The sequence below is a fragment of the Vulpes lagopus genome, chromosome 11 (assembly GCF_018345385.1).
Source record: "Vulpes lagopus strain Blue_001 chromosome 11, ASM1834538v1, whole genome shotgun sequence".
NCBI lineage: Eukaryota > Metazoa > Chordata > Mammalia > Carnivora > Canidae > Vulpes > Vulpes lagopus.
Window position 1 is genome coordinate 110,084,382 of NC_054834.1, and position 13,104 is coordinate 110,097,485.

Below are 13,104 nucleotides of genomic sequence, written 5' to 3' on the forward strand. Positions count from 1 at the left end.
AGCCACATGAAATTTCTCTGCTGGTAGGTCAAAAATAGTCGAGTATCAGCAATTTCATATGGTTCAACTTAGTGCATTTATTTTTCATTTATGAAAATTATCTCTGAGGTCATTTTTTGAAATAAAAAAAAGACTTTGCCTTTCTGATTGTTGGTTTATGTTTTCAACTTTTTTCTTTGGGGAAATTGAGCATCAATTGAAATAAAATAACAGTTGCCTTTCTTTACCTTGGACAACATCATGGGGATCCTAATGAAGAAAGAAGACATTATTTTTAGAGAGTACTTCACTCTCACTAATGAACCCATGACATTAAGCTTGCTTATAGGCTAAGTCAGTGATTAAATTAAAACAGATCCTATGTAATCACTCTGGGCCTTGAAGATGATAAGGGATCTAATGCCACATGATCATGAAAAATTCTACTTTAATTGTTTATATTGAAGTTGGCCTCTTTATTTTCTATCAATTTTAAATGGCACCCAAAGGAAATGGTACTGATTTTTGCCTTATGATGTATTTTACTTTCAGATTTCAAAAATGACATACTTTATGGTTAGTAAGCAGAACTGTGGAACCGGAGACCAAAAAAAGGGGAGCATATAATTAGGACTATCTCTTAATAAATTACACGGTTTTCTATGTATTGCCTCTGCTTAATAACAGAATTATACAATTTTCTGTTTATTGCCTCTGCTTATTAATGGAAGTCACTAGTAAAAGTCATATAAATAAATATTAGGAATGGGTTTCTATAGGAGAACGTATCACCATGTACACTAAACCATAAATTCCATCACAGAAAAGAGACTTCTTTTCAGCTGACTCTTTAGTGCCAGGAAAAAGCCTCGTAGATGCTTACTGAAAATTTGTTGAAGAAGAAAATAATTGAGTTATCTTGCAACAACAAGAGAAATACATCCTCGTTGCGTCCTGCGTTTATCTGGCTGTAACTATCTAGTGCGGAGCTGAGCTCGCTGCCACACTTACTTTTGGGCCGTCAGGGCCGTGGCCTCCAGCCATTCCCTTCTCCCCGGGGAGTCCGGTTATTCCTGGTTCTCCTCTCTCCCCCGGGTTTCCGCGTTCTCCCTAGAGCAACATCAGGATGGCAAACAATCTTAGAGACTGATTTGAAAGTGGGTTAAAACTGTTTCTGAAAATCTGGAAAACTGCTTCCACTGGAGAAAACCTGAGAAAGGAGCAACTATTGAGGCTTGATTTTCTAGTTTAGTGATATGAACTTCAAGGAATGATATGCTAGTTGCACAGCACAAAACATAAGATTGATTTTCATCAAGTGAAAAAATTTTAATTCTTAAAATAAAGCCCAGTTTATGATAAAAGAGGTTTTATTTCAACGGAAGGCAATGGAAACAAAGTGAATGACAAAGGAGAAAATACTCACTCTAGGTCCTAATGGGCCAACTGCTCCAGGATCTCCAGGAACTCCCTATAAGATATAATTTTAAAAATTCTAAGAAATGCTTTGAGCTAAATATTAGGTATTTATTAGAAATCTTCCCATATCACATACCGAATTTCTTTTAATGTACTACTAGAAGTTTGAATAAACCCATAACATTGAAGAAAAATATGCATACTTTTATAAATGAGGGGATATCCCATACATTGGATGGAAATATTTTTCCAGAAAAAAAATGTTTATTACACCTGAATGTTTGATTTTGGGCAATGAAAACAAGCAAAATATTATTTCACAAATGTAGTGCACTGGTTTTTTTTACAGACAACAACACATATAGTAATTTTATTTCCTAATGAAAAAAATTTTAACAGAGGAAACTGAAAAGGCAATAAAGAACTGATATTTTATTTTTAAGATCTTATTTATTTGAGAGAGAAAGCACAGCAAGGGAGAGACAGCATGAGTGGGGGGGGGCGGGGGAGGCGGGGGGGGGGGGGGGGGGAGGAGCAGACTCCTCACTGAGCAGGGGCCTGAGCAGGTCTCTACCCAGGATGCAGGGGACCATGACCTGAGCCAAAGGCAGACACTTAACCAACTGAGCCCTCCAGGCGCCCCAGGAGCTGATCTTTTAAACAGAACCAGTTCAATTCAACTTAGTAAATATTTCTTGACTATATACTGTGGACCATGTACTCTGCTGGGAATTATGGGTTCAAACTAGTGCAGTCGTGACTCTTAGAAAAGTTTCAGTTTGCTCTTACTAAAGGAAAGTTTGTCAAAAAGTTCAAAACCTCTCTCTTCAGTTAAAAATAATAACCAATGACAAAGAAAGCTGTTGTGTCATCAAAGACTGGGATGAAAACTAAGGTAGAAGTGGGGTTGGTCCTGAATGTGAGGTTTTAAGAATAATTTAATCAAATTATTTATTTTTCATTTTCCTTTTTATGTATGCTAGTGGGTCATATGTGGCTTAAAAGAAAACCTAAGTATAAACAAATCCGAGCGTTCTTTCCATAATATTTTATCTCATAAGAATACACTGAGGTAGCTTAGTCGGCATTATGTGGTGTATTGTAGGATTCGTAAGTAATGGTACATCTGGCAATTATGAAATACAGTAGAGCTTACAATTTTGTGGCAGATAGTGCATTATTCATAGTGTCTTGATTTACATGATTAACACCCTAAAATATTTTGAACAGAGTATATTTTTTGACAAAGTAACATATTTCTGATAGTTTGGATAACAGATTATAACCACTACTGTCTACGTTTGCAAAATCACAAATGTTAACCTCAATATACTCAATAGGTCTGATTCCACTGTAATCCTCCATGAGAAATTCTCCTTTGTGTGATACAAGAGCTCACACGGATATGTCTTAACTAGAGGGATCAGTGTCCATCCTCCAACCCCAACCCAGGATGATGCCGGGGGAAGGGAAGCGTGAAGAAGCACGTGCTGTCCTTGGACAGTGACTTCACATCCTCCAAAACGAGGCCAGCTTTTCCTCCTCACGTAGCACCATACAAGCTGCTAGCAGTCCCACTAGAACACCACTGCTTCTGTTGACTTAGTGATCTGCCTCTTATGTCACGAAACGGAAGAGCCAACCATGCTAGCAAAAGAGCTTTCTTCACTTTGAGACCAAAGGGAACAGCTAAAGGCAGAAGTAAAAAATATAAAGAGTGTGACCCACAAGTTGTGGAAGAGTTACGTCAAGCAAATAAAGTGGCCAAAGAAGCTGCTAACAGATGGACTGATAATATATTTGCAGTAAGATCTTGGGCCAAAAGAAAATTTGGGTTTGAAGAAAATAAAATTGATAAAAATTTTGGAATTCCAGAAGACTTTGACTACACAGACTAAAATGTTCAATGTTGGTAAAGGATCTGTGTACTTGTGAATACGTAATTTTTAAAATCTTATCGAACTAAATGTACTGAATTGCCATTAACCTATATTTGTGTTTATCATTTTATTTTATACTTTATTTAAAATTAATAAAATGATAAACACAAAGTATAAAGAGGGGGAAAAAAGTTCCTTTGTTCCTCAAATAAACTCAGTTCCTTAGTTCTTCAGTTCCTCAAACTCTGCTTTTTACTAAAAAAAAAAAAAAAGAAACAAAACAAAACAAAAGCTGTATCAAGCAGGCCTCCAGTCTTATCCCCTGAAATGTACCCCTCCTTATCCCCCTCCCTGTGGTGTGGTCTTCCTGAAAGTCCAACCCCTAAAAGCAATACTCCCTGCTTGAGAGCCCTTCATCATCTCCTGTTAGAAGAATCAGAACCAATTACATTCACATTCAGACTTTCCGTAATCTGGCTCCTGACTGATCCTCCAGCCTCATCTCCACCTCTGCGTTTACTCTGCATTCCTGACTTACTAGTTTTCTCAGAGTCTTAATCTGATCAGCAAGACCTTTGCACCTGCTGTTACAATTTCCTGGAGTATTTTATTACCTTCCCTCCTGCCCTCTTAACTCGTAAAAGATATTACTTTGTCTGGGAAACTTGCTGTAAATCCCCAAATCTGAGTTAGGTGAATCTTCTATGTTTCCCCACACACAGTGTCTCCCCAGAAACCCCACATCTCCTACTATGGTGTAATAGAAGGGCTACGTTCATGTCCATTTTGTTCAATTGTTTAGAGCCAGGTTAGAGCCAGGGCTTAACACCACTATGCACAGAGTGCTCAGCAAATATTTGTTGAATGGTTAAATGAATGAACAGATCACCCATAGAAAAATAAACTAAATTAACTGATGTCCTGGTAAAATAATAGAAATAAAATAGTATCTGTTATAACCATATAAAGCCTCCCGCCAAACTCTGTAGTTGATAAGATACATGTTCAGTGGGTAAGAACCCAGTCTTGGGAAGCAGATTACCAGAATTCAAATTATACCAGCTTCCGAGTGACTGGGAAAGTCACAAAACATCCGTGGGCTCATTTTCCTCATCTAAAGGACAGGCATGACGCTAGTACCTAGAGACGTAGGGCTGTTCTGGGGATTCCAAGAGACAACATGTATAAAGCAAACCAGAACAGAGCCTCACATATCCTAAGTGATACCGCGCACCGCCACCTTTTAGTATTGCTCTTATTACTGTTTTAAGACTTACCTGGTCACCTGGCTTTCCCCCTTCCCCAGGGGGCCCTGGAGGACCAGGAAGCCCCTACGGGAAAGAAAGAAAATAAAACTGTGAGTTTTCAAAGTTTAACAGGCCACAAGTGTCAGCAGTTCACCTTTTATAACCCACAGAGCCTCCGTGACTCTACTGTCAGGCAAAAGATTGTTTAAACACAAGCAAAGCAGAGTAAGGAGACTATCTTCTACCCTAACGCAGCAGCTGGCCCCTGGATAGGATCAGACCTTCATTCGCACACCACTTAGTTAAAAAAACAAACAAACAAAAAAAAAACAAGATAAGAATCCAACAGGAGATCCTTAACATTTGTCAAGTTCTGTGGGGCTGAAAGCAGTATTTTAGGTTGCTAGTATAGTGCTGAAAGTCACTCCTGAAAACTTTTTTCACCAAAGTATGATTATCCGTTATTAAATAATTTCCCATACAATATATTTAGGTAAATCATGAAATTTGTTTAACAATAATTTTAAGACATTTTTCCTTCCTTAAAACTAGATAAATTTTAATATAGTCCAGTAAGACTTATCAAGAACACTCTATAATTTTTAATTTGTTAAAATTTTGGATTTTGATCAGTTTTTCAAGGGACGTCTATTTCTTCTCTTTGAAAAAAAATGTTGGGTTTTATCCATTTTATCCATTTACTAAAAGAGGGACTTTTTTCAAAATTGTGGAATTTCACATCATCTGACCATATCTTTTCATATTTTAAAAAAGCAGCTTAATTAACAGTGGAAAAAACAGAAAAGTGAATTTGTGCATACCTGAAAGCCAGTGGGCCCTGGAGGTCCCTGCTCTCCTCTCTCCCCAGCGAGACCCTAAGTCATGAAGGAAAGAAAATCATGAGTAAAGCCTGATCTTTACACTTGCTTCTTGTTTATGTGACCTACTAGAAGAACTGATAGTCGCCTTTTTCCTAATCACATAGTTTTCACTTTAGTCAGATAACAGACCGCATTCTTCTAAAGCTGGCAAAGATACTGATGACATGTTTATTTTTTGATCTAAAAAATGTCTACAGGATCCCTGGGTTGGCTCAGCAGTTTAGCGCCTCCTTCAGCTCAGGACGTGACCCCGGGTCCCAGGATCGAGTCCCACATCAGGCTCCCTGCATGGAGCCTGCTTCTCCCTCTGCCTGTGTCTCTGCCTCTCTCTGTGTCTCTCATGAATAAATAAATGAAATCTTAAAAAGAAAATGTCTACAGCTAACTATAAAATTATAGGGAAATTGGGTAAGTTGAACCTGGAAAAATTCCTTACTTTCATGTATCTAATCATTTAAAACAGGTAATCCCTTGCTTTTCCAAAGTTTGTGTTATGTCATTTCACTTTTATGAAAGCTCTATATTAGCTTTTTGCTAACTGAAAGAAATCTGCAGATAATTTTTGATTTTACAAAAAAAAGCAAAATGCAAAAACAGCGTTTAGCATTTGCTTCGCACTAAGCCCCCATAGAGGCAGCGTGCACCCCTAGCAGTGAGAGCGGCCCCCACAAGCTCTTTCCTCGGGAGCCACACTCAGCAGCTGAGCATCAAGCCCTCTGAGCGCTGAACTGTGAGCATCTGTGTTTTATCTGGATTTATTTTGTGCATCTGTAAGAGCAAGATATGTCCTAAGGTATCAGAAAAGCCAGAAGAGGTTATTTTTGGAGTTTAGGAATTTTAAGAAATTTTTCCATATAAGTTAATGATAAATGCTTCTTTGTTTTATGCCATTTCAGCTTATAAACATCTTCAGAGGAATGCTCTACTTTCGGGTAGTGAGGGAAACGTGTATCTCTATTCCAATTTATTTCTCTGTGTCATAAAAAATATTAATCAAGCTTTCAACACTAGAACAACTGAAGGAAGCAAATCTAACATTTTAGAAAGATTTAAATTGCCCCATTGCAAACAAATAACTATGCCAAAATATTTCTGATATTTAATTTTGGAATTCTAGGATGCAAATGTACCTTAAAGGATAAAAAACTTTCTTTTTTTCAGTCCTCCAAAAAAATAAGTCAGCTTAAATAAATTTCTATAAGTCATCATTAGAAGAATGCAGGTATAACTCAGTATTTATATATTATCAATAAAGAGTACAAAATATTTGTCACACATGAGTTTCCTCAGCTGATATATTCTTCAACTGTGTCATGCAAAGATGACGAGGCAGCTTTTGCCATCAACATTTTAAAGAAGCTTAAAATGAAAAGTCCAATCACTCCATTTAAAAAGGAGGTGCCAGCACATGAATCAAAAGAAAAGACTGTAACTGAAATTCTTCAATCCTGCATTTTCTTATTTATATCCCCTGATACTTATTTATAAATAGTCTTAAGCAAACGTCAGTGAAAAATGCAATGTGAATATACTCTGGTTGAAAGACCACATACCGGGGGGCCCACAGGACCAGAAGGACCGACTTCACCATCTTTTCCAGGCGCTCCCTAATATCACACAGAGATAATATGTGAGGTGAGGCCATGAGACAGCTGGATGATCGATATGCACGTGTGTGTACATATATCCATATTTATATCTATTTCCCCCCTTTAGAAGAAATGTATAGTTACCCTCTGCCCAGGAACACCAGCATTTCCTGCCTCTCCAGGTTTTCCAGGGTCACCCTACAGAAAAAACAGAAAACTATTTTAAAATTCAATTTGCTCCAATCATGCCGCTGCAAGTGAGGATTATGATGAGAGAGCAAACATATTACACACTGTACTCACACTGCTACCTTTGGGGCCTGGAAGACCCATGCTTCCCGGCTGCCCTCTGATTCCTATGGAGCCTGGAGGGCCTGGCCGGCCATCCTCCCCCGGAGCACCCTACAAAATAGACAGAAGCAGTGTATGTTTTATGTAAATTCTCTCTAAATATCGTATCACCAAATTGGCACCTGCCTTTCTTCGCTTACTTATAAAAGTTATGTAAGCTTTAAATTATCCTTCACCTTTTTCTTAGTGAATCAGAACAGCTGAGGTAAAAAAATTGCTGAAGTAGTTTGAGTATTTAGAACAGAGATTTAACTTATTGTCTACATATAAACCTCATCCTCACAACCCTTACTCTCTCATATTCATAGGGAAAATTTTCTTTCTTCTTTAATTTACTCTAGATTGTGGTAACGAAAATTTGATACTTCTATTTCACATTTTTGGTGTAAAGAAAAGGCCCAGAATACATGAGCTGTCAAAAGTTGTACCTACCTCTCTTAAACCTATACAACTGCGAGGACATCAAGAAATGAGAATGTTTCTAATAGACAAATTTGACCAGTCCTGGAAGAATACATAATTTCAACTTTTTCCACTGATGTCAGAGAAACAATTTTAATCTCAGATATTGTATCAATTAAATTTGATCAATGGGTGAATTTAAAATATGAAGATCCTATAAATTTACTTCAGCATTTTAAACATGTAAATAAGATCAGCATCCAGCCGATTAAAAGCATTAACCTCAAATAAACATCTTATCATTTAAGTTGTAGGTCTATTGAGAACTATTAATGGTTGTGGACTTTATTTGCTTATTTATTTAAGTAGGCTTCACATGGGGCTCCACTCAGGAGCCTGAGATCAAGACCAGAGCTGAGATCAAGCATTGGATGCATCACCAACTGGGTGCCCCAAGGAGAGTTGTTTACATTACTTACCAAAGGCCCAAGTTTTCCTTCAGGACCTTGAACACCAGGATTTCCTGTCAGACCCTGAAAATTAAAAGCAACCGTCATTTTGTTGCTGACTTGAAACTGAAGTAAAGATTCTAGAGAATAAAAACAGCACCGCGTTAAAAGGACCCCGTTCCACTTTGCAATGCCCACTCCCAGTGGCCTTAGGCTCCTCCAGACAGGCCTACAGGCCCCTTGGGGCCCTCGCCCCTCCTGGCTTTGGAAGGACCAGGGCAGAAGACACAGCGTGCCAACAGGCCGCACTATGTGGGCTTTCCACGGGCCGGGGTGGGGGCCCACAGCACAGCCTCCGAGGGCATCCTCTCCCCCCACAAGGGACAGGTCACATGTGAGCAAGTAAGTCTACATGGTGGGCACACGGGCCACTCTGCCTTGGAACTCCCATGTGAGCAGAATTGTAACAGCATCGTGAGCACAGCATACTGGTCCTGGCCAACAGGCAGGTGCATGTTACTCCAAACTCACAGCACCCACAGCTATGCTGCCCACAGGTTTTTAGTATTCGTGGTCCTCCCAGTCCAGATGTGAGCTACAGTCGGGGGGGAGGGGGGGTCATTCTTCCTCTAAGCAATGCTGATTGCCCCTTCAGCTGGCCTGGCCATTTCCTAAGAAAATGCTAGTTTGCCACATAGAAGGAGAAAGCTATAATACACTTCTACTCATATAGTGAACGCTGGGTTCAAGATCACGTAGTCAAATGCATGTTTCCATCCAACAATTTATTGTACGAATTCCTTTCTCTTCAAGGAGCACTGTTGACAACCGAATATAAGAGTGATTCCATAGTCCAAATGAATTTTCAAATGACATTTGGTCAAAATGAAATTTATCACGAATTCTCTTTGGCTAAAAGCCAAGGAAATTAGTTGTTAGCAAGTAAAGGAAAAAATAAATATTGACAAAGACGATTTTCTTTCATGTCAAGTGGCAAAACCATTAATATGTACTCCTTTGAGAAAGGGAGCTTAGAAATTACTATATTTTCTATACATGATAAAATAGCAAACCAGTATTTTAAAAAGTCAATCAGGTCAAAATTGTAAAACCAGGGGAACCCTGGGTGGCTCAGCAGTTTGGTGCCTGCCTTGGGCCCAGGGCGTGACCCCAGGGTCCCAGGATGGAGTCCCACATCAGGCTCCCTGCATGGAGCCTGCTTCTCCCTCTGCCTGTGTCTCTGCCTCTCTCTCTTTGTGTCTCTCATGAATAAATAAATAAAATCTAAAAAAAAAAAAATTGTAAAACCAAAGAAATGCTCCAACTTGTCAAGACTCGCTAAGTCAAAACGTCCTTTCACTGAATTCTCAGGAGCAGTTCTGGCTTGATGTAGCAAACTGCTGTGTTCTTACCCGAGCACCTGGAAGCCCAGGTTCGCCTGGCCGTCCTGGATCCCCCTGACTTCCTTTAGGTCCTGAAGAACCTACAGGACCCCTCTCTCCTTGAGCCCCCTGTTCCAATGCAAAGCAGAATGTGTCAGGTTAAAAAAGAAATGGTGCAGGAAAATAAAAGCAATAAATATGAAATGTATGTTGTACAAATCAAAGTACTGGTATACCATACAGACACTTTGTCAAGTAGTTACAAAGTCACAAAAAATGTCACAACATAGTCTCTTCTAATTTGTATTTCTTATAGGATAGTGGTTTTTCATCATTAGCCAATGAAAATTATCTAATCTAGATTTGGGGAAAAAAATACCAAAATGTTAAAGTCTAAATTCTGGATAAAGGAAAAAGTATATATACCAAAGGAAAGATGTATGACCTTTTCTTCTCAGCAGTGTCCCTAAAAAGTCCGAAAACAAACTTCTCCCTACTTCCAACCATTATATGTCCCCCATCCCTCTATAGAATAGAAACGGCACAAGAGGGATTTGACATTAGGCTCAACCTCCATGTCACTCTTCAGATCTGGACCCACGTGGACCAAAGCTAGAGCACCATTCCGGACAGTGGCATCTTTTGGAGCACCACCCACGTGAGCGTCAACATTTGATAGGATGACCTCACCTTCGGTCCCGGTAAGCCATCAGAGCCTGGAAAACCACGATTGCCAGGAGCACCCTACAAATGACCAAAATGTGATTCTTAATTGTTGTCGATGCTCTTGAAATGTATCATGAGTGGGTAATTTTTACTTTTAGTATTATATGGTTTTAAGAGGTGTGATCAAGCCAACATGGCAATAGATAGGTAAGCAGGGGAAGAAAAAAAAAAAAACCTAACTATATGGAAAGAAATGTTAAATTTTGGAAAACATATAAGTACTGAGCCAAAAATTATTCAAATTAAGAACTATACTAACAATTCATTGTAAAATTAAATATAGAGAAAATCTGATATGAGCAGCAAAGGAATGGCACCATCCACCACCATCAAAATGTCAATGACACGTATTTGTTTTGTCTCCCACGTGAAGCTCTGTGCTTCCTCTGAAAGTTTCTACAAATGTACGGTGATACTGTTGTTTCATTATGGCGACCTCTTCTGATCTCTAAAGTCACCGACCCTCCTGGCCTCCTGGCTTTGCATTTCCTGTTTCCTCTGCTGACAATGTTCTTTCTCCAAGTTCTCTTGCTCACCCTCACCTTCAGGTGTCAGCTAGGATGCCATCTTCCCAAAGAATCCTATTTGCTAACCACCTAATGTCACACTACCATCATATACTGTTATTCTCTCTATACACATCACCCTGTTATTTCCTACGTGTATATACAGCATTCATTGAAATGCATAATTATATTTTTGTTTGCCCATTCACTTGTTTATTGTGTACCTCCCCACTGCAGTAAACTATTATTACTAGCCCCCACTAGTACAGAAGGCTGGGACCACAGCCTTCTTTTTCACTGATGTAGCCTAAGTACCAATATATCAAACTGGCCCAGTGTAGTTGTTCAATCAGTATTCGCTGAATGAATGAATGAGCACCAATTAAACAGTTGGCTCCTTTAGTTCACAATCATCCTGAACATCCTGCATTCTGGTGTGAAATGCACTTGCAGGCATGTCTTTTAACTACTCTATCATTCCTTACTATCCCAAAATTTACCCATATAATTCCCCTACAATTCTAGTATTTTATTATTCAAATTTTACCCTTTCTCCCATGGAGCCCGGAGGACCGACTGTTCCTGGATCACCTCGGGGACCTCTCTTGCCTTCTTCACCAGGTGGGCCTATTGGACCCTGAATACCATGTGGCCCCTATTGAAAACAGAAGGACAGTTACCAGAAAGACCATTGTACAAGGGAGTCATAGTCAAAAGCTTCATTTAAAATGAAGTCAGTTATAAATGTGAAACTGTATTAATCTGTTTCCATCTAAAGGTATATTTCTCAGTATTATTATGTTAACACTTGAGCATGTTGACCTGTGCACTCTGGGACAATATTCATGCTCTTCTTATCCTTTAAACAAAAAAATGAAGACTTACTGGTTCCCCTTTTGGGCCAGCTTCTCCTTTGAAACCCGGAACTCCCGGATCGCCCTAAAATAAAAGTATGAATAGTTATAAGAACCAGGACATTTAGTCAGTCCAACCTGCTTTAATTAATTATACTAAGTGGGCCTTGAAAACTTTTGCCGGTAAGTTTGTGTTATCATTTTTTTAATTTTGCAAATCTTGTAGAATGTCTGTGAAATTTTATAAAATCTAGTATTGATTAGGTAGCAGTTTGTCTATTTTACAGTCTTCAGAGACTTATTTTTAAAATCTTGTTTTATCATGCATACTAGGAAATTTAGAATTATTCAGTTATTCCAATTTGCTAATTAAAATAGAACTAACAATGACAACTTCTACAGATAAATCTATTTCAGGTTTATTTTAGGAAACAGACTTGTTTACCCAGAATCAAGATAATTTTATATTTATGTTCTCTTTATTGACAGTTGGACAACTTCAAACAGGCATTTCATCTTTGGAGCGTTCTGTGTTTTTTTTATACGTGTATTTTTAAATACTAGTTAAACTTGTGGGGAGCAGATTGCTAAATTGAGAACATGATAAAATCAAATGTGAAGTATCAGCAACATTTATGTCTTAATAAATCTGTCACCAGCATTTAAAAGGATTTATTAGCATAACTAAGTTACTTGGAACAGAATTCAAAATATTTGTTTTAGGTAGTGTTATGAAAGAAAGTTTTAATTTTTATATATCAAGCTAAAAAATATAAGCACAGCTTCTCAATGTGTTTATTTCTTATGGGCTTGTCGTAACATTTTTTTCTAATAAATAATTTCACAAAATATGGAAATTCATTTGATTTGAACAATATGGTGGAATCACTTTTCACAATAGCTCTTGAGAAATAGCCGTTAAACCCATTTTAACCAAAGTGTCATTATAGCCTCCAGATTTCTTCACACTGGCTTGTAAAATATTTCCATCAGTTTATTATTCAAATACTGATAAAATTCTATGACGCAGACCAAAGTCATGACCTTATTATTTTAAATTTAAAAACCCACTAAAATCCAACACAACGCAATAATGTTCCCCTTTGAATTTAAAAGCCTACACTGTACATTAACATTTGGCTTCCACTTTACAAAGATTTCTGTCTTTAATTGGCTCATTCAAATAAGTCACATTATCTATGTTTCATTCCATCTCACTGAATACTGTTTTTCTTGGTGCTCTTCGTCAGATTATACTAACGATGATAGTTATTTTAAAGGACATTACCGGTTGGCCTCGAATTCCTGGAGGTCCCGTGCTACCCTGAGGCCCTGGAGATCCAGGTGGCCCTGCCAAGCCAGGAGGACCGGAGGTACCCGGAGAACCCTATCAGAATGAAAGAACGACATGATGAGCAGAGACTACGTACAGGTCTATG

At 38.4% G+C, this 13,104-nt stretch overlaps 1 protein-coding gene across 1 annotated transcript in view; it reads right to left on the reverse strand.

Annotated features, from left to right (window-relative positions):
• The window catches only part of COL5A2 (collagen type V alpha 2 chain), a 138,493-nt gene that overhangs the window by 25,709 nt on the left and 99,680 nt on the right, over nucleotides 1-13,104 (reverse strand). Inside the window, exons 21-33 of the mRNA XM_041773656.1 lie at nucleotides 12,954-13,052; nucleotides 11,697-11,750; nucleotides 11,359-11,466; nucleotides 10,270-10,323; nucleotides 9,610-9,708; nucleotides 8,228-8,281; nucleotides 7,299-7,397; nucleotides 7,140-7,193; nucleotides 6,960-7,013; nucleotides 5,347-5,400; nucleotides 4,556-4,609; nucleotides 1,406-1,450; nucleotides 991-1,089 (exon numbers count right to left, since the gene is read on the reverse strand). Of these exons, the coding sequence (XP_041629590.1) occupies nucleotides 991-1,089; nucleotides 1,406-1,450; nucleotides 4,556-4,609; nucleotides 5,347-5,400; nucleotides 6,960-7,013; nucleotides 7,140-7,193; nucleotides 7,299-7,397; nucleotides 8,228-8,281; nucleotides 9,610-9,708; nucleotides 10,270-10,323; nucleotides 11,359-11,466; nucleotides 11,697-11,750; nucleotides 12,954-13,052 (927 nt within the window). The remainder of the gene's footprint in view (nucleotides 1-990; nucleotides 1,090-1,405; nucleotides 1,451-4,555; nucleotides 4,610-5,346; nucleotides 5,401-6,959; nucleotides 7,014-7,139; nucleotides 7,194-7,298; nucleotides 7,398-8,227; nucleotides 8,282-9,609; nucleotides 9,709-10,269; nucleotides 10,324-11,358; nucleotides 11,467-11,696; nucleotides 11,751-12,953; nucleotides 13,053-13,104) is intronic.